The following is a 27,056-nucleotide window of genomic DNA, read 5'->3' as shown; positions in this document are numbered from 1 at the left end:
TTACTTCTATTTATGGCAAATGACACTGGCTTTCCATTTAGCACAGCAGTGAATAAAGATTCATTTTTTAAAAATGTGTTTAAGTAAAAAAAATAGTTGATTTTAAAAATACTACATGAAGAATACTACAGGTGTCTTGAATATAGCAAAAAACATTTTTAAGTGGTGGATGATGACAGAAGTTTGAGAAATGCTTTCCTACAACATGCTAATTTTCAAAAGCGGCATCTCCACACCTGTTAGCCAGTGGGAAGTCTCATCTCTCATCCCAACACAACAGGAAGGCAAAGCTCATTCCATCCTGTTTAGGTCCAACCAGGACCTGTGAACTTAGCTGCTGCTTTCAGCTCATGAGGAATCCTGAAACACAAATGGCTAATAAACGGGGAGGGGGGAAAGACAGACACTCGTCCTCTCAAGTAATCAATGAAATGCAAATCAAAACACAAATGATGTGCCATTTTTCACCTATTCAGTTATTAGACTTTTTCTTAAGGATACTGTCCCATGCTGGTGAGAGCCTTCAGAAATGGATAAATCTCAGGTTCAGGTGGTAGAAGTATATTTGCTGCGTACTTTCTGGATGACAATTGGGATGAATCAAAATGGCAATAAATCATAACTTTTAAAAACAGGTATATTTTTTAGCCAATTATTCAACCTCTAGGAATTTATCTTAAGAAACTAATGTGATTATCAAAGATCAAACTATGAGATGTTCCTCAAAGCAATACTTAGAGAAAAACATTGGAAACAACTTTCATGCCGAATATAGGAAATTATATAAGTTAATCATGCATCATCCATTAAATGAAATACCATACAACCATTAGAAATGATGCCATTTAGACCAATCTGGAAGACAAGAAACTTGTTCCAGGATTTACTTCTATTTTGGGGATGGGATCACGGGGTGGGAAAAAAGATGAACTTTTCATTGCTTAATTTATTTGAACATCATGGTCATTTATTGCTTTAAAAATGTGACTCTATGGGAGCCTGGCTGGCTCAGTCGGTAGAGCACGCAACTCTTGATCTCAGGGTTGTAAGTTTGAGCCCCATGTTGGATGTAGAAATTACTTAAAAAATCAAGTCTTTAAAAAAAATGTAAGTCTCAAAGAAATATACTATTTTTCAAGTAAGTTAATATCATGGAAAATACGACTTCATTGTTAAGTAGGGGGGAACACAGGAACAAGTGACTGAATTTTTTGTTGTTAAGAAAAGTGAATGCAGGGGCCCCTGGGTGGCTCAGTCAGTTAAGCGTCTGCTTTGGCTTGGGCCATGATCTCAGGGTCCTGGGATCAAGCCCAGCCTTGGACTCCCAGCTCAGTGAGGAGTCTGCTGCTTTCTCTCCCTGTGACCATCCCCCTTGCTCATGTGTGCTCTCTCCCTCTCTCTCTCTCTCCCCCAAATAAATAAATAAAATCTTTAAAAAAAGAAGAAAAGTGAATGCATAGTCCTAGAAAAATCTTGAAAGGATATTAAGAAAAAAAATACTAATCAACTTTGTTTTTAAGAGGCTGACTTCATCTCCCTCCTTGGTAGACTAGTTTCCCCAGGGGTGTCCCAGGATAAGAAAGGCCCTTTTCCTATTGGAAGCTTTGGCAATAATAATATCCTGACTGACAGAACCACAGAGTGGGCCACATATCTTAACAAGAATAGTGAATGGTCACCATGCATTCATTCATTATTTGTTAAGTGTGTGCCAAGCCCTGAGCTATAAAATAGTTTTAGGGGAAGTTATTACCACTTCCCTAACTAGTAAGGAGAAAATTCCACGTAGACAATTTATAACTCCACTGTCTTGCACAGGCACTAATTTAACTCAGAGATGTTTTCTTTGTAGCAATTTTGCAATTTTGAAGAAGATTGTTCATGACATAACATGGCAACTGGGAAAATTTGTAGCTTTCCTTTCATCTTAGAAAGGAAGATCTGAATTACATGCACCCCAGGAGAAAATCTCTCTTTCTGGTTGTATGTGTGTTTTACAAAAGCCCACCGAATTCCTTAGTCCTTCCTGAAGTTAGGGCGAGGTGAAAACTTATAAGAATGTCTCAGTAACAGAACAAGCATCATAGTAAAGGCCGTGGCCTAGGCTTTGAGATTTTGAATCAAAAGACCTGAGTTCTAGCCCTGGCTCTGAAGGGAGACCGGCAGAGGGGCCCATGCTCCTGGGCTCAGACCCCTTAGCTATAAAAGGAAGGGGCCAAACCCCAGAGATTTATCATCCTCCATGCCATGACTTAAATTTGAAAATCTGAACTCCTAAGGCATAATATCTTCCCTCCTATTCCCTGTCAAGACTCTGAGCATCCCCAAAATAGCCTGTTCCTCAAGGTATATCAGGATCAGGTGGTTTACAACACATTAAGAAGATTCTTCCATAGACAGCATTTTTAAGGTAGTGCAGATTCTTGCAGACTCTGCCAGTGTGGTTCTTATTGGTAAGGAAAGATTGAATATGGTCTAGTATAGCGGCTCTCAAGCCTAGCTGTACATTAGAATCATCCAAGGAGTTGTTGTTGTTGTTGTTTTAATGTCAATGCCTTAGTCCTGATCTGGGCACCAGTATTTCTAAAATTGAACAACTGGTGTAATGTAAAGAAAATGACCTTTGGGACATTTGGAAACCCGAATTCTCCTTTGCCTCTAACTTGCTGTGTGATCTCTTAATCTCCCTATGCCTCTCTTATCTCTTTGGGGTTAGTTGTCCTTCCCAAAAATGAGATGAAATGAAGAAAAAGCTACTTTGTAAAACAAGATTTGGTAATAAAAATGAAATGGTAAGTGGAAGAGACATAGAGCCAGAAAAGACAAATCATCTCATTGGAGGCTAGTTCGTTAAGTGTCCACTGGAGTACTACACAGCATGGTCAGCCATCACTGAGGAGAAAGATTATCCAGCTGACAGCTAGCCTACTGTCACCCCCATCTGCTCGGAGAATTTTGGTCATAGAAATTATGTACCTCCCTTTATGCACAGAGTTGACAGAGCTCTGTAAGTTAATTGCATAACTCTAATTCGGTTTCATGTCCCAGAGATATATCTAGTAACCCCATATGGGATTGGCCATCTGTAAATCTAGAACACTGAACACTGTTTGCTTCAAGGGGATGTTTTACTTGGCAAGTGACCCTGGGAATGCCTCATCCACAAAATGGCAATCAGATCAGCAGTCTTATTCCTGCCTGCTGAGGGCCCACAGGGAGAGTGCATAGGACTATGGTTCTCTCAGTGTGCTCTCTCCCTTTCCTCCCAGGAACCCTTCCCACTGCCTGTCCATTCCTCAGGGGCCTAGAATCCATACTGCCCCACTAAGCAGGGGAATATTTGGGCCATATGCCCCATCCTGCCCTCCCTTGCCATTGTCCTTCCCTCATTACGATCCTGCTAGGAAATGGATCAGAATGGCACATCTGTAATGGGTGATAAAAAATGAAACTCTAAGTGTTAGGGGACAGTATAGAGGAAGAGCATCTGTAGCCAAAATAGCTATAATTCAGTAAGTCAATCAGACTGAGGAAATAGTTTCCTTCTTCATCTCTGAGACCCTAGAAGGAAACAAAAGGCCTTGTTTGTAACTTGAAATGGTGCTTGAATTAGGGTTGCCCGATACAAAAACAACAAATAAATACAGAACACCCAGCTAGATTTGAATTTCAAATGAACAACCGATCATTTTTTAATACAAGTATGTCCTGAATATTGCACAGGATTTTATTAGATTAAAAAAAGTACTGGTTGTTTATCTGAAATTCAAATTTAATTGGGTGTTACGTATTTGATCTGGCAATTCTAGCATGGATCTACCTGCATGTTCAATAAAGAGAATTGAAATATGAAATTTCCAAACCAGTTGTTTGAAGTTATGTAACGAAGCCAGCAACTGAATTCAGCTGTTTGTTTCTCACCAAGGGCTTAGTAGTTGTGCACCCGCACAGGGTGGTGATTTGGGGTTGGGGAGCCAAGAGTATGCCTGTCCCGCTGCTGCCCACTGAGATGCCACTTACATGTCTTCCGTTTTGCAACAGATTTTTTTTTAAAGATTTTATTTATTTATTTGACAGAGACACAGCGAGAGAGGGAACACAAGCAGGGGGAGTGGGAGAGGGAGAAGCAGGCTCCCCGCGGAGCAGGGAGCCCGATGCGGGGCTCGATCCCAGGACCCTGGGATCATGACCTGAGCCGAAAGCAGATGCTTAATGACTGAGCCATCCAGGCACCCCACATTTTGCAACAGATTTATCTCCAGTTTATTTTAAGGTTCTGGGACAAAACTCCGAAGAAAGTGATGTGTTCAGATCTCAAATATGAAATCAGAAGGCTCAAGGGGAGAAGAAGGTGCAGTGATTCTTGAAAGGGAAAGAGACCTATGTTAAATGGTATCCATGACATAATATACTTTCAAAAAGTGTTATGACGAGGTGGTCCCCAGAGGATTACAAACTGGAGCATTGGCGTGGCTTATAAACATTTATGTGAACTAGAAATAGGCCAGTTTCAGAATCTGAACATCATTGTCTTCAAATGACTCCTATACTAATATTTATCTTCAAACTTGAATTGCCCATTTTGTCTGTATAAACTAGTCAAATGAACTAGGTAATCACCAGATAACCCTATTGTTTTTTAGCTCTTAGATGCAAACTATTGGCTCAGAAGCCAAAGACGGGTTCCAGCTTCCACTCTGCCACTTTGAGATATAGCTTTCTTAGCTATGCTTTCTTTATCTACCAAAAGAAAGAATAATTTTGCCCTGCATGCCTCATTGATTTCTTTTAAATTTTAAAAGAAAAAAATTCATGATAAATTCTCAATGTGCACACCTATTTAGATTTAATCAATGTGCTATATGCTGTTTTGTCTTTTTCTTCTTTTTCTGAATTTTGAATTTTCATCTATCGACAGCATACCTTAAATTTGTCTTTGTTGGTGCCTTCATGGGATGATATCGTGTTCATACTCAGAGTTAACTTCTCCCCAATTATTAAATATTTGTCATGTTTCTAGCTTTTTTCCACTACAAAATTGTTATCATAATCCATCTTCATATAAATTGTCTTTTTCTCTCCTCTGGTTTCCTTCACTGGGACATGTTTCTTGGAACAAGTTTGATTAGCTTTTGTTATTTATTGTCAAGTTGCACTTCAGGCGAGGTGGAGCCTATGGACTCCTTTGTGTATGTGGGTCCACTCCCACATTGTCTTTTGATCTTTAATTTATCCTAATTAATAGAAAAGCAGTTGTAGTTGTTTTAGTTGAAGCTCTTTGTGAGGATGGCTAAGCATTTTTCAATATCTCTTTTCATTAATTGTATTTCAGCATGTATGAATATGTCTCCATCTTTCTCTTGTCTCAGTCTTTCCACATTATGGATGGTAGACTTTTGTGTGTATATATTTTTAAATTTGTTTTTATCTTTCTGATGCACTTCCTTTCATCTTAGTTTTGTTACTGTCCATCATATAGCATATTTTACTTTATTGTTTGTATTATAATTGAGCCCATCCTTGTCACTTATATCTTCTTCCATAGTTAAGATAATCCATTTCATTCCCCTTTAAGGTTTTTATAGGAATATTTAAAATGTTTAACTATATAACACATCTGGAATTTATTGTGGCCTGTGAGAATCAAAAAGCATATTGAGAAAAGTAAACAATTTAGAATTTTTTTTTAAAACTAACTTGAGTCCAGCAACACTAACTTATGACAAGTCACTTAACCTCTTAAGACCCTGTGCCCTCTATTAGACTGAAGACAGGGACCTTGTCTTATTTTTCTTTGTTTTCCCCCACAATATCCAGGAAAGTACCTTACATATAGGATAAATTTTATAAGGTCTATATTCAGGTCATACTTTTTGCATAATTATTACTATCAAATTGTTCCAACAGCATTTATTAAATAATGATTCATTTCTCAAATATTTATTTGGTTACTTATTATTGATCACATATCAGTGATACTCAGACTTGGCAAAACACCTGGAAGTTATGGCCTTCTGCAAAACATCATGAAACATGGAGATATTTAAGTTAAAATAATGAAAATTAAAACTTGATGCTAAATCAGACACCAACTTACACTAGATTCTAGTATAGTACAGATACCATCAGATGCCAAGAGTTTTTTTTTAATTTGTGGGAGAAATGTTAAAATTGAGAAAATTCTACCCAATAACTTAATTCCTTCTAAGAATCAGGAAAAGAACACCCATCCATGGAACAGGTAGTTCATCGAGAGCAAAAGTTGAAAACCACATCTTATATTAAGCATACCCAGTTGAGAACATAAATAAAAGCTTCTGATCAAATGTAAACACTACATGAAGTCCAGCTGAACTGGGCTGAACTCCAGCTGAACTCAGAAACTATTTAAGATCAGCCTTTTGAGTTTCCAGCGTTGGAATTCCCATAATATTAGGAAGTCTAAGGGAGAATAGATGTCCGATCTCCAGTGTGTGTTCACACCAGCAACCTTAATTCCAGGCACTTCTGTTCATTAATCTATAAATCAGAGGAGATGACACAAGGCACCTTGTGTCCTACCATATCATAGCATATGGACTTCACAAAGCAAGCAGGAGGTATGTTGGAACTCTCAGAAAGAACCCATTTCCATTCTGGATTCGTTGTAGTCTGAAGACAATGCCATCTCGAGAGCTGGAGTCCTGCCTTCTGCACAGACTTCCTGAAGATGTGGACAGGGATATCTTTAAAGGCTACTGGAGCCCTCTGCAAGCAACTTCATTGTGCTGTGCTAATTATTTGTATGTTTTCACAGAGCTTACTTTTACTTAGACCTTAGCTTACAAAAACAGTTTCTTGTTAAGAAAGACAATATGCTGTAGTTTTTAAAAAGAACACTTCTAGAACAGGAGGTAAGAATCTAGGGTTGCATCCTCACTCTGCCACTTCATCTGGGATGAGTCGTTCAACATTTGTGGGCCTTAGTTTTCTTTTCAAAAAAAAAATGGGTATTTAGAATAAATGGTTCCTAAAGTCCTATATAGTTCTAATAGTCTTGTTCAACATAGATATTTCCAGTTCAAGTGAAGATGCAAAACTTCATACTTAGGAAACTGATAATTTGCTATTCATAATGGCCTTGCTGAGTTATTCTTCACTTAGAAAATTCCCCAAGAATTTCCCTAAATAGTAGGAACCTCTAGTGAAGTCAAGTTCTGATTCCAAGTACAAATCTCCAACTCTGTTTTATGAATATGCTATACACTCGGTAGAGGAAAGTGATATCTCTTCTCTGGACTGTGACATTCATGAACAATATTCTGTGGCAGCTCTGGGCGGGGGGGTGTGTATGTTGGCAAGAAGTTAGAACTGCTAAATCCTGATTCAGATATAGTGCCAAAAGGACAGCAGATTCCACGAAAGTCATCTGCTTAGAAGGGAAATAAATCATGACTTCATTGGACACGTGGTTTCTTAATCTCCAGTTCACTCTTGGTCCAAGGTTCTGAAATCAGGGCTAACACGGAGAGGCTGCTTTGTGAAATCATGCAATTATCTTTTCCCCTTCTCCTTTACACTATCTCCAGAGATTGCATGGATCAATGGTACTGTTCAAAGCATTTCAGTAAATACTAGTTCAAGCCATTTTCCCTCCAAAATGTATCCCACCAAAAGGTTTGCTTCTCATCTACCCAAGAGTGTGTGTGCTCCAGATGTCTTTGAACCCTCACTGTAGGATGTGTTGTAAACTATCCCAGATAGCCTTCATTGTCCTGAGTTATCCCACTAAGCTACTACTCCGCACTCTACAAAGGCTGACCACCAACCTCTACTTCACCAGCATGGACGAACCAATTTGTTTTCTGTCACTCTTGACAGCTGATTTGGATAAGAGCAACAAAGCAAAGTTCTAGCGGCCCTTGTTTACACTTAGCAATTCCTATGTGTGTATTTGTGTTTTAGGATGACATTTCTGCCAATATTAGCAGAGCTCCAACATACCCGTTAAAATGGGACATGGTTTCCACTTAGTGCATTTATGTGAAGAGCAGTTTTTTACCTGATTTCCACAACACCTCAGATGGTTTACAGTAAAGTTTTGCTATCTTGTTGCAGTTTCAGAAAATGGTCTTATACAGAAGCAGCGAACACCTCGCCGAAGATGTCAGCAGCCCAAAATGTTGAGTAGCCCTGAGGACACCATGTACTATAACCAGTTAAATGTGAGTTCAAAGTGGCCATAAAGCTGTTTCACTGGCTTTGTTTCCAGTTAATAATTCTGTTATTAATACCTGTTCCAGCCCCTCCAGCCCCACCCCCACTCTCTTATGCTCTCTTCTCGAACATGTGCTTAGGCTCTTTATCTGTTGCTTTCATGTCAGGATGTCTGCCTTCACGGTGAATAATTGATGTGGTTTATCAAAGACGAGCAAGATGCATGCTTCATCAGGCTCACTTGAGCCCTTTGATCAAAAAAATTATGCTGTGACTTCTGATATTATCAGCATCTGCTTGCATTCAACACAAAATCACTTTGAATTAAAAATTAACGACTTGCTGCTTTGCTTTGACTGTGTGTTCTTGGCCCTTTCCACAGGGAACTCTAGAATATCAAGGGAGCAAGAGGAAGCCAAGAAAACTTGGGTAAATATCTGTCTTCTTAGTTCTAAGCAACTGTAAACAGAAGGGGTCCTTTGTGATATTACAGAAAATGCAAAACTTTCCAGAGAAGCTTCTAAAAATATGCAAATGGGGCTATCACCACTATTATTGACATTGGAAACTACTTTTCACAGTAGCAGCTACATAAAACTTGAATCTTTTCTGTCCAGAAAGGCTGAAATTGCCACCTAAAGGCAAATGTTATTTTTCACAATTATGCCAGGAAATTGTGGTTTTCCTCATAATTGCAGACGTAGCAGATTATATAAAACTCTCCCACAAGTAAAAGCATTCCACGCAGTGCAAATAGGCCGCTTCCCACATCACCCTACCCCTGGGCCTTAAAAGTACACAAAGGAAAATCTCCCCCAGTGGTTAGACAGAGGACACTAGGGAGTTTGTGGCTCATTTGATTGTTAGTATCCCGATCGAGAATATCGTGACATATGCAACTGGTGCTAGTTTGAGAACTGGAGGAGGACAGGAGGGAGCTTTCTCTTCTAGAGGGAACCAAACAAGGACAGACAAGTCAATTCAGGCAGACAAGTTATAATATGATCACAACTTCCAGACACCACTACATTGGGCCTGTTATCAGCCCGTGACCCTGAGGTGAAAGGCTTTGCGGATCAGACCTCAGTTCCTATGTTCTGGGAGACCCTGAGCTACCTACCTGCCATTGAGGGGACCCAACCCTGTTCTCAGCACTCACGCAACTTTAGCTGCTCCAGGGATGACTGCGGCCTTTGTCCTCTTTTTCTGCTGAAAACTCTTTTCTTTGTTGCAGCCAAATCAAAGTGCTTGATGGGGAAGATGAATATTACAAATCCTTGTCACCTGTGGACTCTATTCCCGAGGAAGACAACCCATCCTGCCCTTTCTTTTCTTCCTCATCCTCAAAAGGAACATCTTTTGCTCAGTACTGAAGTGTACTTCCTGCCCCCCAAGTCTGTTGAGGGTAAGAACAATCGTGGTAATTGACTGTCATTTAATAAGAAAGTACTGCGATGGGGTCATCTTCTTTGGACACATGGTCTGGGTCTGAGACTTACTGAATAATTTGCAGATTCCTAACCATGTTCTCATATCTCCATTGCCCTCCCCATATCTGCAGTACGGCCTGAGCTGGGCAGTTTTCGTTTTCTCATCTCATGGGTACCTGTGGGATACTGAGCACACCTCCAGTACAGCAATAGGCATCATTCGTGCCCTCAGAATCTAGGAGGGTAACAGATAGTCTCACCATAAGCCAATCGTGAATGCTGATGGTATTTATTTTTCCTGCCACGTCAGTCCTTGCAAAATCTGCCCCTGTGAAAATTCAGTCCTCCCTTTCCACCTTACATTCCTCCCCCTGCATTCCCCTCCTCCTTTGAGAGACCCTTCAGGCCTTTCTCCAGAGTCAGAATTCCACTGCCGAGGGTCCCCATCCTGAAGAAGCACACTACCCAAGGTCTCCTAGGGCAGGATAATTTTTTGTGTTTAGGGGGAGAGGCCTAAATCCTTCTGTAAGGCAGATGAACTCCTCTTTTGCTAGTTATTATGCTGATAAAGGCTTTGCCTCTTTACTCCCATCACCTTAGCAGTAAAAACAAAGGAATTAGAGGGAAAGAAAATTTGGACCTGTCATAGTCTATGTCACATGGTTAGTAAATTCCCATTCTCTGGTCAGTGATGTCCACTAGGCTGTGAGTGACTGTAGGGAAAGGATCTTGTTTTGTGCCTATTTTTGTGGGCAGAGCCTAGGTCAGTGCCTGTCACAGAATGGGCATCCCGTAAATGCCCTTAAGTGAATGGAGGGACTTCACTTATTTACACTAACATATGTGACAGGAAAGTATATTTCAATTCTGTGTGCTACATGATTAATCACTTTTCTTACACCATAAGCTCTGATTTTTCACCCCAGGTTGGGCTAGTCCTATTATAATAATATTGTACCATATATTATAATACTCAGTATGATTCAATACAACAAACATCTTTTGAGCAACTACTCTATGCAAAACAATGTGTGAGATTGCTGTATGATATAAAAAAAAAAAAAACCCTACAAGACCTTTTCTCTAGAACAGATGTTCTCAGCATTTTTTAATTTAAAATACTTGGCAGATCGTACATGTGGGAGTACCCAGATTTTGGGGAAAAAATAACTGGAAGAAATAGAAAAAAAAATGTTATCAGAGTTACAGAGGGGAAAATTTTAATATACATTTTACAAAGATAAAATAATGAAATGAGGCATCTAAAGATCTCAGAAATGTATTTTTAAAGAAAAAGAAATAGGAAAAGCCAATTATTTAATAGTTAAACTTTACTTTTTAAAAAAATGAGCCTTGATTTTTTTTCTCACACATTCACCCCAAAGGTAATGTTTATTAAGGTATACAAGCAGAAGAAACACAAATGACCTTTGTTATTTAAAAAATATCTAGTATATGTAGCTTTTTAACATAATTTAAATATAAGTATTTTTGTGTTGAATTATAGGATAGGTGTACAACATAGTGATTCGACAGTTCTGTGCATCATGTGGTGCTCACCACTCTAAGTGTAGTTCCCATCTATCTCCATACAATATACTTGACTGCATTCCCTGTGCTTCACTTTTCATCTCTGTGACTTAGTATGTAAAACTGAAGTCTGGGCCGCCTGGTGGTTCAGGCGGTTAAGCATCTGACTCTTGATTTTGGCTCAGGGTTGTGACACCGAGCCCCACTCTGGGCTCCACGCTGGGCATGGAGCCTGCTTAAGATTCTCTCTCCCTCTGCCCCTCCCCCCACTCCATAAATAAATAAATAAATAAATAAATAAATAAATAAATAAATAAATCTAGAAGTTTGTTGTCTCTTAATCCCCATCACCTATTTCACCCATCCTCCCACCTCACTCCCCTCTGGTAACCATCAATTTTTTCCCTGTATTTATGAGTCTGTTTCTGGTTTCTGTTTGTATGTTTGTTTGTCCATTTGTTCATTTGTTTTGTTTTTTAGATTCTACATGTAAGTGAAATCATACAATATCTGTCTTTCTCTGACTTATTTCACATAGCATAATACCCCTCTAGGTCCTTCCATGTTGTCACAAATGGCAAGATCTCATTCATTTTTATGGGAATAATTATGAAACTATAATTTAGAAGCTCTGCAGTAGGGGCGCCTGGGTGGCTCAGTTGTTAAGCGTCTGCCTTCAGTTCAGTCATGATCCCAGGGTCCTGGGATCGAGCCCCGCATCGGGCTCCCTGCTCAGCGAGAAGCCTGCTTCTCCCTCTCCCACTCCCTCTGCTGTGTTCCCTCTTTCACTGTGTCTCTCTCTGTCAAATAAATAAAATCTTTAAAAAAAAAAAAGAAGCCCTGCAATAATTAGTCATTGCCACAGCTAGAACTCCTAACTACTTTAGAAATGGGGTTCACTATCAGCTACACCATCTACAGATTGTAGATGTTATTCTTAAACTAGTCATAATGCCACAAACTCAAGAAGCAATTCTTAAATCAAATATATGAGAATGATGCAACCTGGAATCTCATAAATGTCCTGTTAGATTTATCAAAGTAATAAGCACGCGGCAAAAACAAGACAAAAAATCAGAGAGTCCAGAGGGTTTATAATGGAAATCAATCTTCTTCTCCCTGTCCCTACCTTAGTCCCTCCCCTCTGAAGCAACCATTTTTTATTATTTCTAATTCTAATTCTTTTAATGGTTTCCATCATGTCTGTGAATAATTTACTTCCCTCTTCTTGGTTTATCATTTTCAAAAATATTTACTCTCCCCCTCTATGAAAGATGTGCATTTATTTCAATTCTGTCTCCCCTCTCTTACTTCTTCCAGTGCTTACAATTTGATGTTTAAGTTTTTGTTGATTACCTTTTAAACTTTAAATTATATAATTAAACCCTATTTTTGTGTGTCATTGACTTTAGATACTATCTCTGCGAGAATACCTGACATGAAGAAAACCAACAAGCTGAAAAATACTGTCAAGACAAAATAACTGACCTTGGACAAAATAGAAGTCATTCCGGGAATAGAACAGTTTTTAAAAGCTTCACTGGAAACCATTGGTGTTCATGTTGTGAGCTGCTGGCTTTTCTTCCATTTTGGTTCATCTGCAGACATGCCTCCATCCACTTTAACTTTCTTTATTTTTAAATGTCATGCAAATACAGAAAAGGGCACAAATCAGAGGACTCAACTCATTAAGTTATCAGAAAGTGAATGTCTATATAACTGCCCCTACAGTCAAGTTATCTATGTAACCACTCCTACAGTCTGATATGTTATTAGAAAGTGAGTATATATAAACCTTCTGTGGGTCAAGTGGAACGTTGTCAGCACACTAGAAGTCCCCCTCTTGTCCATTCCCAATCACCCACCTCTCCAAAGACAAGCACTCTCATGACTCTTGTGGTAAATACTTCCTTGGTTTTCTTTATAATTTTACCACTTACAAACATCCCTAAACACTATAGTTAAATTTTGCCTCTTATAGTTAGGTTCTGGGAACTTTATATAAATGGAATCATGTAGCATGTAATCTTTTGGGTTTTGTTTCTTTTATTTGGTGTTATATTTGTGAGATTAATCTATGTTGTAGAATGTAAACATAGCTCATTCATTTTCAAAACTATGTAACATTCCAGTATATGAATATGGCGTAATTGACGTAGCCATTCTGCTTTTGATAGACAAATATGAATTATTTCCAGTTTGGGGCTATTCTGGACATTGCTACTGTGAACATTGTTGTGTGTCTCTTGGTGTCTATTTGCATGCATTTCTGTTGGCTATATACGTAGGATTAGGATGGCAGAGTTCTAAGGTACCCATATCTGCACTTCAGTAGGTAATACCAAACTGTTTTCCTAAGTGATTTTACCAATTTACAGTCACACCTGTGACATAAAAGAGCTTCCATTGTTCTGTATTCTCTCCAATTCTTGTTATTATCGGTCTCCTTCATGTGGGCACTCTGATGGGTATATATTAGAATCTCACTGTTGATTGATAGCTTACATATCTCTGATTAATAATGATATTGAGCACATTTTCATACTTTAGTGGCCTAAAATTTTAGATACCTTCTTTTGTGATATGCCCATTTTTATTTGGGTTAACTACATATTTTCTTTTAATTTGAAGAAGTGTATTATATATTGTTAGTTATATGTGTTGCAAATATTTTCTCCACTAGGTGGTTTGTCCTTTCATTCCCTTAAGGTATCTTTTGATTAAAAAAAAAGTTTGTAATGTTAACATAATACAACTTATCGGTGTTTTTCTGTTTGATTAGTACTTTTTTATAGCCTATTAAGAAATCTTATCCAGCCCCAAGGTCATAAAGGTATTTACCTTTAGGATTTTCTGGAGACATTATTGTCTTGCCTTTCACATTTAGATCTTCAACCCACCCAGAATCAATTTTGTGAATGCTATGTGGTAAGGGCCAGTTTTCATGTTTTCTCATAATGGATATTCAGCTGTCAAAGGCCCATTTAATGAAAAGGCCATCTCTTTTCTACTGCTCTAAAATACTACCATTTACATAAATCAAGTAATCATGAATCTGTTCCTAGATTCTCTGTTCTGTTCTGTTGATCTGTTATCCTTGCCGTAAATCCTATACATTTATAATAGGCTTTGGTATACGACAGAGCAAGTCTTCTAACACGGTTTTTCTTTTCCAAGAGACCTTTGATTAGTCTGGGCTCTTTGCATGTTATAGATTCAGATAGTCAATTTATGAAAAAAAGAAAAAAACTGTTGGTATTTCTTTGGAATTATCTTGAGTCTGTAAGTCAATTTGGAAGTAATTGTCATGTCTACAATATTGAATTTTCCAAACTATAAGCATGGTATATCCTTCTAGTTATTTAGTTATTCCTTCTCTTCTCTTAATAATGATTAATAATTTTATCTGAGAAATCTTACACATAGTTTATTAGTTTTATCCCTATGTACCATATATAATTTTATAGTATTTAAAAGTGTTTTTTAAATTTTTTAACTGTTTGTTGCCTGTTCTAGATTAAATGTTTATGTCTCCCCAAAATTCATATGCTTAAATCTAATTCCCAGTGTAGTGGTATTTGTTGGTGGGGTCTTTGGGAGGTGATTAAGTCATGAGAGTAGAGCCCTCATGAATGACATCAGTACCCCTTTAAAGAGACCCCAAAGACCTGGCTTGCCTCCACCCCATAAAGACACAGTGGAGAGATGGCTATCTCTGAACAGGCAAGCAGACGCTCATGAGACACCAAATCTCCTGGCACCTTGATCTTGGACTTCCCAGACCTCCAGAACTGTGAGAGATTAATTTCTGTTGTTTAAGCCACCCAGTCTGTAGTATTCTGTTATGGCAGCCCAAACAGACTAAGACATGCCATTATATGAAAGTGCAATTGATATTTAGTATTTGAGATCCATCAGCTTTGCTAAGTCATTAATTCCAGTAATGTATCTAGATATTTTTGGATTTTCTACATACATAATTTTACCTCTACAAATAACTATAGACATTTTCTTCCTTTTTCATACTGCATACTTCCTTTTATACTTTGTTTTTTTCTTGACCTACTGTCTTATAATGTTTTTACTGCATTATAAACCACCCCAAATTATTTCTTACAAGTCTGTGGTTGGCTGAATATTTCTGCTGATTTGAACTAGTCTTGCCAGGACTCATTTGTGCATCTGCAGTTAGCTGAGGTCAGCTAAGCACCTTTGCTGATGTTGGTGGGGTTTCTCACATATCTAAGACCAAGCAAGGACAGCTGGGCCCCCTTAGTTCTGTTCAACATGGTCTCATCCTCCAATTTGTTATTATCCCCAGTGGCGGTACCAGAGTCACTGAAAAAGAGAGGGAGAAGGGAAGGAGAGGGAGAGAGAGAAAGAGGTCTCTTGAGGTTCAAACTGGCACATTGTCAATTTAGCCATATTCTTTTAACCAAAGCAAAATACAAGGCCAGCTCAGATTCAAGAGGGGCTTCGGAGTCCCATTATATGGCAAAGGGTGTGGATACAAGGAAAAGTAGAGAATTGAAGTCACTTTTTTTTTTTTAATCAAAATACCACACTGACCTGGCTAAGACTTTCAGTACAAGGTTGGTTAGGAGGGCTAACAGTAAGCACTCTTGTCTTTTTTGCAGTCTCAAAGAGGGAAAGCTTTCAGTATTTTATAACTAATTATAATATTTGCTGTTCCTTTCTGTTCTCAAGAGGGTTTTTCCCCTTATAAGTGGATGTTCGATTTTGTCACATGCTTATTTTTTATGTATTTAAATAATTCTATGATTTTACCCCTTTATTTTGTTAATGTCCTGAGTTATGCTGGTTTTCTAATATGAAAGCAGCCTTGTATCCTTGCAATACATACAACTCTATCATGTCGTATTTCCTTTTACATTTTGCTGTATTTGATTTGTTAATTTAAAAAAATTTATATCTGTGCCCATGATGAAATTAACATATAAATCCTTAATTCTCATAATATCTTTACTTGCTTTACTCTGGAAGATTTTATGTAAGAATGACATCAGTTCTTTCTTAAAATTGTTTTAATTCACTAGGGGAGCTATCTGTGCCTGCAGTTTTTTATGAGGGAAAATTTTAATTATAGATTAAATTTCTTTAATAACTTATGACTACTCATATCTTCTATTTCTTCCTGTATCAGTTTTGTTAGGTTTTAGTTTTCCAGAAATTTGTCCATGTTTTCTACATTGTCAAATTTGGTTAGAATTATTCAAAATATTTCTTAAGGTATTTTTAATATTGTAGAATCTACAGTCGGATCCCCTTTTTCCTTTTGCAGTGGTGACAATTTGTGTTTTCTTTTTCCTTAACTATTCTTGCCAGGTCTGCCAATTTTATTAGTGTTTTAATGGAAACACTTTTGATTTTGTTCATTTTTTTTCATTACCTATCTGTCCTACTTCACTAACTTTTGCTCTTAGGCTTATTATGTTTCTGCTTTGATAAAATTGGCTGCATCAGTTATGATTTCTTTTTTAATTCATAAGATTTTCAGACGTTTATTAATTTCTAAAGATACAAGGACTTTCTCCTATATTTTTGTTGTTGAGTTCTAGCTTAATTGTTCTTATGGCCAGAGAACAAATTCAGTATTATTTCAAGACTTTGATATTTATTGAGACCTTATAACTCAGCATATGATTTTTTTTGGTAAAACTTTCATAAATATTCCACATATACTTAGAAATAGGGTGTATTCTGCAGTCTTCTATATATGCAAAATAGGTCCGGTTTGTTAACTGTCATCTTTTCCATGCTCACTGCTATTTTTTTCTTATTGCTTTTTCCATCAGTTAAGAGATGTATGTTCAAATCTCCCACTATGAATTTGTCTATTTCTCCTTTTAGTTTTAGCAATTTTGTTCTCTATGTATTTTAAGCCTATATTATTAGGTACATATACACAATTTTATCTTTTTTTTTTTTTGGACACCCAAGAAATTACAGTATGCATCCTTGACTTAACCAAAATCTAATATTACTCAGTACTTTTACCCTTTTCTTGGACAATTCAAGAATTCAAGGACCTTAAAACACTAACAATATCTCTATGTTATATATTCCTCCTTGATTATATTGCCCCTATTGTGGTATATTTTTTTAAGTAGGCTCTACACCGAACATGGGGCTCAAACTCACAACCCCAAAATCAAGAGTCACATGCTCTACCAACTGAGGTGTCCAGGTGCCCCTATTGTGGTGTGTTTTAATTTCATATATATCTTAAATCCCACAAGATGTTATTATTGTTTTCATTGCTCTTCATTTCTTCCCACATCTCAGACCTTTATTCTGATGTCCATTTCCTTCTGCCTAAAGAGCACCATTAGTGTTTCCCTTACTGTGAGTTTGCTGTTATGTTTTTTTTATAACTAAAAAATGTCTTTATTGCATCTTAATTCTTGAAGGGTATTTTTGATAAGTGTAGCATAATATGTTGGCAGTTATTTTCTCTTAGAACTTTAAAGAGCACTTCGTTATCTTCTGGTTCTCATTGTATCTGATGAAAAGACAACTGTAATTCAAATTGTTGTTCCTTTGAAGGTAATCTATCTTTTTCCCTGACTGCTTTTAAGGTTTTTCTTTTTCTTTGGTTTCTAGCAGTTTTAATCTGATGTGGTTCTCATTTATGTTTTCTTATTCTCTTGGTTATTATTTATTGCATATTGGAAATTATAGTTGTGAAATTGTTTGTGAAGATAATTTGAGACCCAGGATAATATTCCCTTCCTCCACAAAACAGTAGTATTTGCTGGGGGCATTAATAAATCAGGACCACTTTAATCCAACTGCAGACCCTATAATGGTTTGAAACTGGCCTGCAATCCTTGTAAGAGCAGTCTACATCTGGTTCACTATCTCCTAGAGTAGAGCCCTTTGCCCAAGTCAGGGTGTGTGTGTGTGTTGGGAACATAGGTTTTTAAGACTCCAACTTTTGGGGCACCTGGGTGGCTCAGTCGGTTAAGCATTTGCCTTCAGCTCGGGTCATGATCCCGGAGTCCCGAGATTGAGCTCCCCGTTCGGTGGGGCGGGGGGCGGTCTGCTTCTCCCTCTGCCCTTCACCCTGTTTGTGAGTTTATTCTTTTTAGTTCTACCTTACTGCCATTTAAATGAGATCTCAGGAATAGAAGATACAAATGTGTGCATGCTATATCTGCCATGCTGTAACCTATCCTGCTTAAAATTAAGTAAATAATTTACAAATACTAATATTTGAACTATTATTCTTATAACAGTTAATTATTGAGATATAATTCACATACCATACAACTCACCCTTTTAAAGTGTACGATTCAGTATATTTGAACTATTATTAATAATGAATTATTAGTTTCACGCAATTAAATTCCACATATTACTATTTTAAGACATTATTGTTGATGTAGGCGTTTACAGGATAGAAGAGGAGATGTGACACATACATAGATATTTAGAGTAGGAAATGGCAGGGTAAGTAAGAGCAGAGAGGGAGCATAAAGAAATGTTTCATGAAGGAATCAGCATTTAACCTGAATCTTGAATGGTGGGTAGAGCAGAGATGGGCAGAGATAGAACTGGCACCCCATAAAATAAAACACAAGGGCAGCTGCTAGCCCTTGATGTGAATTAGGGGAAAAAATCCCTCCCCACCCCCATTCTAAGCACCCTTGTAGAACTGCAACAACTAAGTGTCCTGGAAGAGCCCAGTCAAACTGAAACATCAGGAAGATTCAGGTCCTGTTCTGGTTTGACTGGAGCATAGAAAGTAAATAAAAGGTAAATCTGTGGAAGTTGATGATGGAGGACTTTGCATACTGTGCTAAGGAGTTTGTACTCTGTTCACTGGGCAACAAGAAACCACTGGGGATTGTGTTCAGAGGAATGCCATGAACAGCTCGAATTTGGAAAGAGCTTGTTGGCAGTACTGCAAAGGAGCGAGAAGTAAGAAGCCAAGATCAGTTGGAAGACTTATGTGGTGATAGTTCAGCAAAAGGAATTAAAGACCAAAGCTAGAATGAAGGAAGGAGAATAAAAAGGGTGTGAAACCGATACATCCTGTAAAAATACCATTTGCAGATTGGGTAGTAAGGACTGGGGAAGTAATGGTGGAGGAAAGATAAATTAAAGATGATCTCTTGCAGAAGAAATGAGTTGAAATCTGGAATTTATCTGCAATTTATCAGCTGAGTGACTGGGACATGACTTTAGTTTCCTGTGGCAGCTGGCTAATTTTCCAGAAACTCAGTGGTAAAAAGAAGGAAAGAGGAAGAAAGGTGATTCAAGGGAGTTACAGGATTGGTCAGATTTGTAGGATGGAAACAGGCTGAAGAGAAGGATTAGGATTAAGTAATGGGCAAAAGTAATGTTTTATGTTAATGAAGGAGCTGAAATTCAGAAGTTAAATAAAAATCAGTGTAGTAACTGGACTTCAGATACTTGTTAATTATTAAAACAGCTTTTGAAAGGTGGTTTGCTCAGAGCTGTGTTTGTTGGTTTTTCACACTGCCAATGTTGATTTGTGAGATTTCGTAAGGTATTTATTGTCAGTTCCCTGATGACAGTTAAAATAAGCTTCAAGAGAAAGGGACTGTTATATCATATATACTACTTACATATATTTCAAAGTTCAGAGACTATTCCTAAAAGAAATGTTTGGGGATTCCTTTTTTTTTTTAATTTACCTATGATGCTCCTTTTCTATGTAGCTATTTTTGAATTACATTAGTCTTCATCCTCAGTCAAATTTGTGTGAAGTAGAAATTTTAGAGAGATGTTAAGATATTTCCTCTTAGATATTTTATTTGTATCCATGACTCACTCACAATACCACATCTAATCACACCCAGTGATTTGAATCTTTTGATCCATTGATGATCTCTCAGTAAAGTTGTGGGCTGGTTATTGATCAGGTTAATTGGTTGAATGACTAACCCAGTCATCAGTTCAGACCGTGTCTATGTGTAAACACCAGTTTGGCAGTTTAACTGAAGTGCCCAGCCAAATCATGTTTTCAGTAAAGGAAGGATTCTGATAAAGGAAGAGAAGGATTTTGTGCATTTAAACATGACATACAGGAACGAGTGACAACTTAGGAATAAAAGGAGAAGTTGGGAAGGGCCTACGCGTATTTAGTTAGTTGGGTAATGTTTCCCACTTATGTGAACCTCTGGTATTTACTATTCTCCAAACCAGCCCCATGGTCAATGACAGCAAAGAATGCTAATCTTTTGAGTCATACAGAATTTTTTAAGTAGGCTCCATCCCCAGTGGAGCCCAACGCAGGGCTTGAACGACCTTGAGCTCAAGACCTGAGCTGAGATGAAGAGTCCGATACTTAAACGACTGAGCCACCCAGGTGCCCCCAGAATGTTTTCTTCATTCACGCCCTCTTGTAGCTTTACTGGGCCATGTATCATTCAAAATAAAAGGAGAGGAACAAAATAAAGCTAACAACAAAAGGCTTATTGCCACTCATATTACAGTGTCAAAAGCAAAGAAAATATTTCTATCGATTAACCTTCCCTTGATAACATTGGATGGTTGGCTGTCACTTGCCAGATCAGTTTAGGGACTGATATGTCTAAGGACATATCACCGCTCTGTACACCTGAACATTCTATTTTAGAACAGTAAGAAACCTTAGAAAATACTAGGCCAACCCCACTCTTTTTACAGATGATAGAGCAGATGACCAGTGACTTACCCATGGGTCACACTGTGAGTTAGTAATAAAGACAAAAATCTAGGTTAGTTTATTCTACATTCTGGATTCTCTGTACCAAACTATCCAGCTTCCCAGTGATGTCATATGATCTAGGACCAGCCTCATTTATACACAGGTCAATAGGTTCTAAGCAGATAATTTGCTTAGAAAGGAGATGTTCTTCTTTCCAAAAATATTTCCCTAACTAATTCTCCCAAGATGTGAGATGTTTGATGCCAGGCCTGTATTTCAATAATAAAGCCATTATTGAAATAAAAATATTTGATGCATTTACTTATTTTTTTCTCCTTTTTTTTAAGAGGGGGTGGGCAGAGGAGCAAAGGGAGATGGAAAGAGAGAATCCATGCCCAGTGCGGAGCCCAATGGGAGCCTCCATCTCACAATCCTGAGATCATGACCTGAGCCGAGATCAAGAGTCAGACACTTAACCAACTGAGCCACCCGGGCTCCTCTTAATGATTTATTTAATGCAATTTCACTGGCATTCTCCCATGTAGTCTTCACACCAGCTATGCTAAGTAGGTAAAAAGCATAAATGGGAAGTTCAGAAAGGTTATGTTAGCTGACATGGTCAGAGAGCCAGTGGGGAGGAGCAATATGCAAATCCAGCTTGGCAGGAGCCAAGCAGCCTGCATTTCACTGTCCTTCAAAGAATGCTGATAGTTCAATGACGGTCTGCCCAGGGTCACGGTAACCAAAATGCAGTTTAATATAGAATTTGCTGAGGATTTCATCGGGTTTTTATCTGAGAACAGTACAACTGACAATATAACATTGAGTAGTTATTATCCGCCAAATCCTGTGCTTGACCCCATTTAACATTCACATTAACCTATTAGATACATGCTGTCATTGTCATTATGCCATTTTGACAGGACAGTTTCAGTGACATGCCCAAGACCCTGCGGTTTGGTGGCACTGGGATGTGAGCCCAGGCAGTGTGGCTTCGGAGTGCCCCCTAATCCCTACTCCATGCTGTCCTGTAACACCCACAACCTCCGTAAGAGGCCTGCAGAGAGGGTCAAGTGGCGACTCCGTCAAGAAAGGCGACTAGATTACCAAAGGCTCAACTGAAGCCGAATTGAGAAGAAACTTGAACCAACTCTTGGTTTAGAAAACAGACATTACTGGAGGTCTTGAGGCAATGCAGAATAGCCTTGCTGGGGATTTCGAGAGAAATTCCTGATTTCTTGGTGAAAGTTAACAAGGCAGTGGGAAAAATGGGGGTGAGCCTTCTGTGTGGAGACCAACCTGCACCATCTTCTATCGCAAAGAATGCAAACAATTATTGTTGCAGTTTACACTTTTGTTGTAATTGGTTTCTCAAATGAGTTAACTTCTGAGAGTCGATCCCGAAGCAATGCACCAGGAAAAATAAGTTTGCTGGGGACTGATGGGCAGTCAGAAGTCAGGGGCGTGCTGTGCAAGGGCAGGTACAGGCACGAAGCACCAAGAGTGCCCACGGGCAAAGGGACGCGGAAAGGAAAACTGGAAAACTCTGGAAAAACTCCACTGGCTCTCAATTCTGGCTGTCGTTCTGACTGTAAAAACCTAAACTAAAAAACCCAATCCAATCTCCAACTGATACAGTAATATAACTCTAATACATACTGTCTCTGTTTTCAAGTCTTTCATTGGAAATAGCATGCTATTCCTATGTCACATTAATTTTCGGTTAATAGTCACTTCTGCTTTCATTCACAGAACATTCAGACTGAAAAAAATCAATATATCTCATCAGCCTTTCTCCTCAGCTATCCAGTGTTTAATATCCAGGTAGAAAAATAAATAACACCAAATTTCTCAACTACTGAAATGCAGAAATTGTTCCTAATCTTGGCCATTCAGGGAAACCGTATTTCTCAAGACTAATTTTTTACAAACTATAGCCTATGGGTCACTTCTGGCCCACACACCTCCTCTTATGGATAAAGTTTTATTGGAGCACAGACACACCCATTCATTTACATATTGTCCATGGCTGCTTTCACACTACAATGGCAGGCCCCCAAAGCCTAAACTGTTTACTCTCTTGCCCTTTACAGAAGTCTGCCAACCCCTGCTCTAGACTGTTACTTAGAGAACCAGGGGGAAAACTTTTTTCTAACCACTTTCCAGCCATTCTGGGGGACACCGAATAGGTTTGGCCTTGTGAAAAATCCTTGGACAAGAAGCCTAAAAATATGGTTCTATTGCCTTTTTTTTTCTTAAGTTGCATGATTAATACTATATTGTATAAACGGGAATATGGAGTATGAGCTCATGATGTAATCCTATCTAAAGAACCATGTATTGATCAATAACTGTGGGAAGGAAAGCAGTATGGGATGCTTAACAGATCACCGACAACCCTTCAAAAAAGTGGGGGGAGGGGACGAAAACATGGTCGAAGGGGCCTGAGAGAGAAAGAGCAGAGAGAATCTCTTCAAGGCTGTAGTTCCCTCACCTGTTGAGTTAGGGCATTAGGCTTCTCCCTGGGGCCTATGCCAAGGTTTCCAAGGACTCTCAATCATTAACTTCCTTGGCTTTTCCTGAACCATCACAAAATCCCAAGACATTATGTCCTGAAATCCAGCATCCTGCATTCACTCCCAGATTCGGATGTGTTCTTGAACAGCACCATCAACAATCATCAAACCACTGAAGTGTCCAGTCAGTATGTTAGATCTCTCCAGTCACTTATGTGTAATATGTCCAAATGATTTAACAACTTTTAATTATTAGCAAATCTACATCTTCTCACCAATACTAATACATAAGCTTAATGTGATGAGATACTATTCTCTGAGCACAGCAAGATTCCAAAGTTCTATAAAACCTCAGCAGTATATTCTTAACAACTAACTGCAAACTAACATATCCATTTGGGGTCAAGTTAAGAGCATCAAATAATTGGGCATGCAACTGGGTAGCTATAGATTCTTGACAATCATGGCAAGTAATCATATGACCAAAAAGCTCAACTGAGGTTGAAAAATTGTCATAGGTCTCTGAAGAGGTATAATAGAAATTATCTGTGTATCTCTTATGTCTATATTATATAGCTGGAAACAGGGCTTGAGTTTATTTTAAAATATATTCATGTATTCAGCAAATGTGAGTTAAATGACTACTCTAGGGACATCTGGGTGGCTTAGTTGGTTGAGCGTCCAATTCTTGATTTTGGCTTGGGTGTGATCTTGGGATTGTGGGATTGAGCCCATCATCAGGCTCCACACTCAGCACAGAATCTACTTGTCCCTCTCCCACCACTCCTCCCCCTGTGCTCTCTCTCTAAAATAAATACATGAAATCTTTCAAAAAATATTAAAAAATAAATGACTATTCTATGCCAGGAATTAAACTCACACCTCCAACTATGCAACTACGCGATATGTGAAACCCTTACATTATTTTGTGTTTCTCTTATTTCCATGTTCTTGTTAAAATAAGCCACACTAAGCAAGTTCTGTGATTTTTCTGCTAAATACAGAGCTGTCCACTTGAGATTTTCACATAAAGATCACAGGGGGGAAATCACTTCCTGCAAGGACATCAGAGGAATTACTTTCACCTAATGACTTTAGCTCCAGGGGATCAGAGTGTTTCATCATACTTCATACATCATATTTCAACAATACTTCAGTGATAGTGCCCACTTTTCCCATCCCACTGATACGTGGAAAGGAAGGTGGCATGTTTAGCTTCAGGATATGTGTGAAAGAGCCATGAGAATAAAAGAGATGAGGGGGTCACAGAAACCTAGTTGCCTCCTTTACCTAACCTCCAGAGAGCAGAGAGAAGTGAGAGCCACTTTTCCTTCTTCAGAAATAAAAGAGAGGTCAGAGGAGGTTCTTGGGGCCTAACCCAACCCAGGAGAAGTCAGAATACTGAGTGCTAACCCAGTGCTTCTCCAAGTGCCTCTGGCTCAGAGCATCAGAGCCACTGTGGGGAGCTTGCTAAAGATGGCCTTTTCCTGGGCCCACCCAGACCTAGGTGAGCAGAACCTCTGGAGGTCACGTGAGGGAAAATCTCTACCCCAAGTGATTCCCATGCACAAAAAGGTATGAAAACCCCTGCTGCAAATCTTTATAGCTTGAGTTAATTGACAAGTCCTTAACTTTGAATGAACTGAAATACTGATTTAAACCAGTGTGGAAGATTAGAGTCTATTAAAACTCAAGTCCTTAAAGCACCGCCTGAGCAATAAAAATTAACCTTGGACTGGGTGTCCGGCTTTCTCCCGGCACTCCTCTTTCCAGATTCCCTCTCTCTCTCCCCCCACTCCTCCATCCTTCTGTTCTTCCTTTCTTCCTGTGGGAAGATGCCTTAGAGCTAACAACAAAGCAATTGTAGCAGCAACCACACAAAGACTAAAGGTCAGATGCAGAGCAGGAGTAAGCATTTCCAACCCGAAGCTAACAAAATGTCCCTGAAAAGAGAACAGCAGAGAGGGCAAATCATTTGCATTTCTGTTGTAAACATTTCCACACTATTTAAATATATATTACCTTCTATCTGTAAAAATTAACAAGACTGGAAAGTTTATCCCTGAAGTAGGAACTTCCTTCCAAATTATCTCAGAAGCTCAACTTCTTAATAATTATTACCACAATGTGTGCTCTTATCCCCACCATGAGAATGGGATTGTCCCCCAGTCCCTCTTTCTAACATATTCTTGTGTTGTCTGAGCAGACTGACACCCAGTGGTCCCTTCCGTCCTCACTCTGCTGCTCTCAGAAGCCTTTTGCTCCATTGGCAACTCTTCCATCCTTGGCCGGGTCCCCCCTCTACCTTCCTAACTTACCTATTGTCCCTACTCTCCTTCCACACACTCTGCCTGGTTTTAGAAAGAGAGATGCCCTCCAGTTTCATGCCATCTAGAGGAGACAGCAGTCAAAGACACCCTAGTCAGATGTTCAATTGTAAACACAGCTCTTTTGGGCCATGACTTCTCTTGTTCCTCTCTCTGCCCCACCTTTAAGTGTACAGTTTTTCTCCCCCTTTACTTTTCTCTAAACACTGTCCTTACCATACGTTATTGAAAACATTTCCCAAGTGAGACAGAGCTTCCTTCGGGGACATTAGCTTAAACAAAAGGCATTTAATGATAAAGTCCTTTTTTAAAGTAAGTCCAAGTGCCTCCTGGACTTTGAAGAAAGAGAACAATGGTTGGCCTCATAATATTGTCTTCTGAGGTAACCCAGACAAGTTTTAAATTACACCAAAACAAGGGAGAGGGTTGAATAAGAGCAATGTAAGAATGTATGTTTAATCCTGAAGAACAGTCTTTCTGATGTTCCTCCTGACCGTATGGAAAATACACGTGGGTGTTAAGGTAGATTATATATGTATATACATACACACATTGTAATGGTAAAATGAGAAAAGTAAATGGAAACTATGCAGGAACTAAGTCAGCATGAGTTATTGGTTAATACCTGAGAGAAGAAAAACACTAGGGAGAACCTTAAATCAGACCGTGTGAGAAGGCCATCTGTAAATTAATATTTCAACCCATGCCCCAAAAAACAAAACCTATATGAAAAAATAATACAATGTAAATAGAAAACTTTTCCTACTGAAAAGTGGAATTGCCCTCCAAGTCAATCCTCATTAATCGGTACTAATGAAGTATTTAAAAAAAGAAAGAAACAAGCCCAAAATGGAGTCACCTGTGCTAAGCCCCATGCCAGCAAACCAAGACTTGATACCTCACCTAATTGTAGTTTCAGCCTCCCCCAGGAATATAGTCTTAACCAATCTGGAATTACCGGGTCAGCACTAGTGAGGAAATCTGCCTGATAGACGCCGGCCTTCCTCCAATGGAAGGTGACCTTGCCTGAAATAATCCACTTTGCTAGAATAACACTCTTGCCCTGCCTCCTTCTGCCTATAAAAGTCTTCCATTTTGTACAGCTCCTTGGAGCTTCTTTCTATCTGCTAGATGGGATACTGCCTGGCTCATGAATTGTTGAATAAAGCCATTGAGATCTTCAAATTTACTCAGTTGAATTTTGTGTTTTTTTTTTTTTTAAAGATTTTATTTATTTATTTGACAGAGAGACACAGCGAGAGAGGGAACACAAGCAAGGGGAGTGGGAGAGGGAGAAGCAGGCTCCCCGCAGAGCAGGGAGCCCGATGTGGGACTCGATCCCAGGACCCTGGGATCATGACCTGAGCCGAAGGCAGTC

General features: G+C 38.7%; 1 protein-coding gene across 1 annotated transcript in view; it reads left to right on the top strand.

The window, feature by feature from the left end:
* LOC115938614 (myosin-IIIb) overlaps positions 1-16,262 on the top strand; it is a 189,608-nt gene extending 173,346 nt beyond the window's left edge. The window contains exons 15-18 of the mRNA XM_081814216.1: positions 8,098-8,204; positions 8,579-8,625; positions 9,431-9,601; positions 12,569-16,262. Coding sequence (XP_081670342.1) covers positions 8,098-8,204; positions 8,579-8,625; positions 9,431-9,569 — 293 coding nt within the window. The 3' untranslated portion in view covers positions 9,570-9,601; positions 12,569-16,262. The remainder of the gene's footprint in view (positions 1-8,097; positions 8,205-8,578; positions 8,626-9,430; positions 9,602-12,568) is intronic.
* Positions 16,263-27,056: the final 10,794 nt, after the last annotated feature.

This window comes from Leptonychotes weddellii, chromosome 3 (assembly GCF_054177405.1).
Source record: "Leptonychotes weddellii isolate Sample4059 chromosome 3, ASM5417740v2, whole genome shotgun sequence".
Lineage (NCBI taxonomy): Eukaryota > Metazoa > Chordata > Mammalia > Carnivora > Phocidae > Leptonychotes > Leptonychotes weddellii.
Note: the sequence above shows the minus strand (reverse complement) of the source record. Positions and strands in the feature narration are given on the sequence as shown.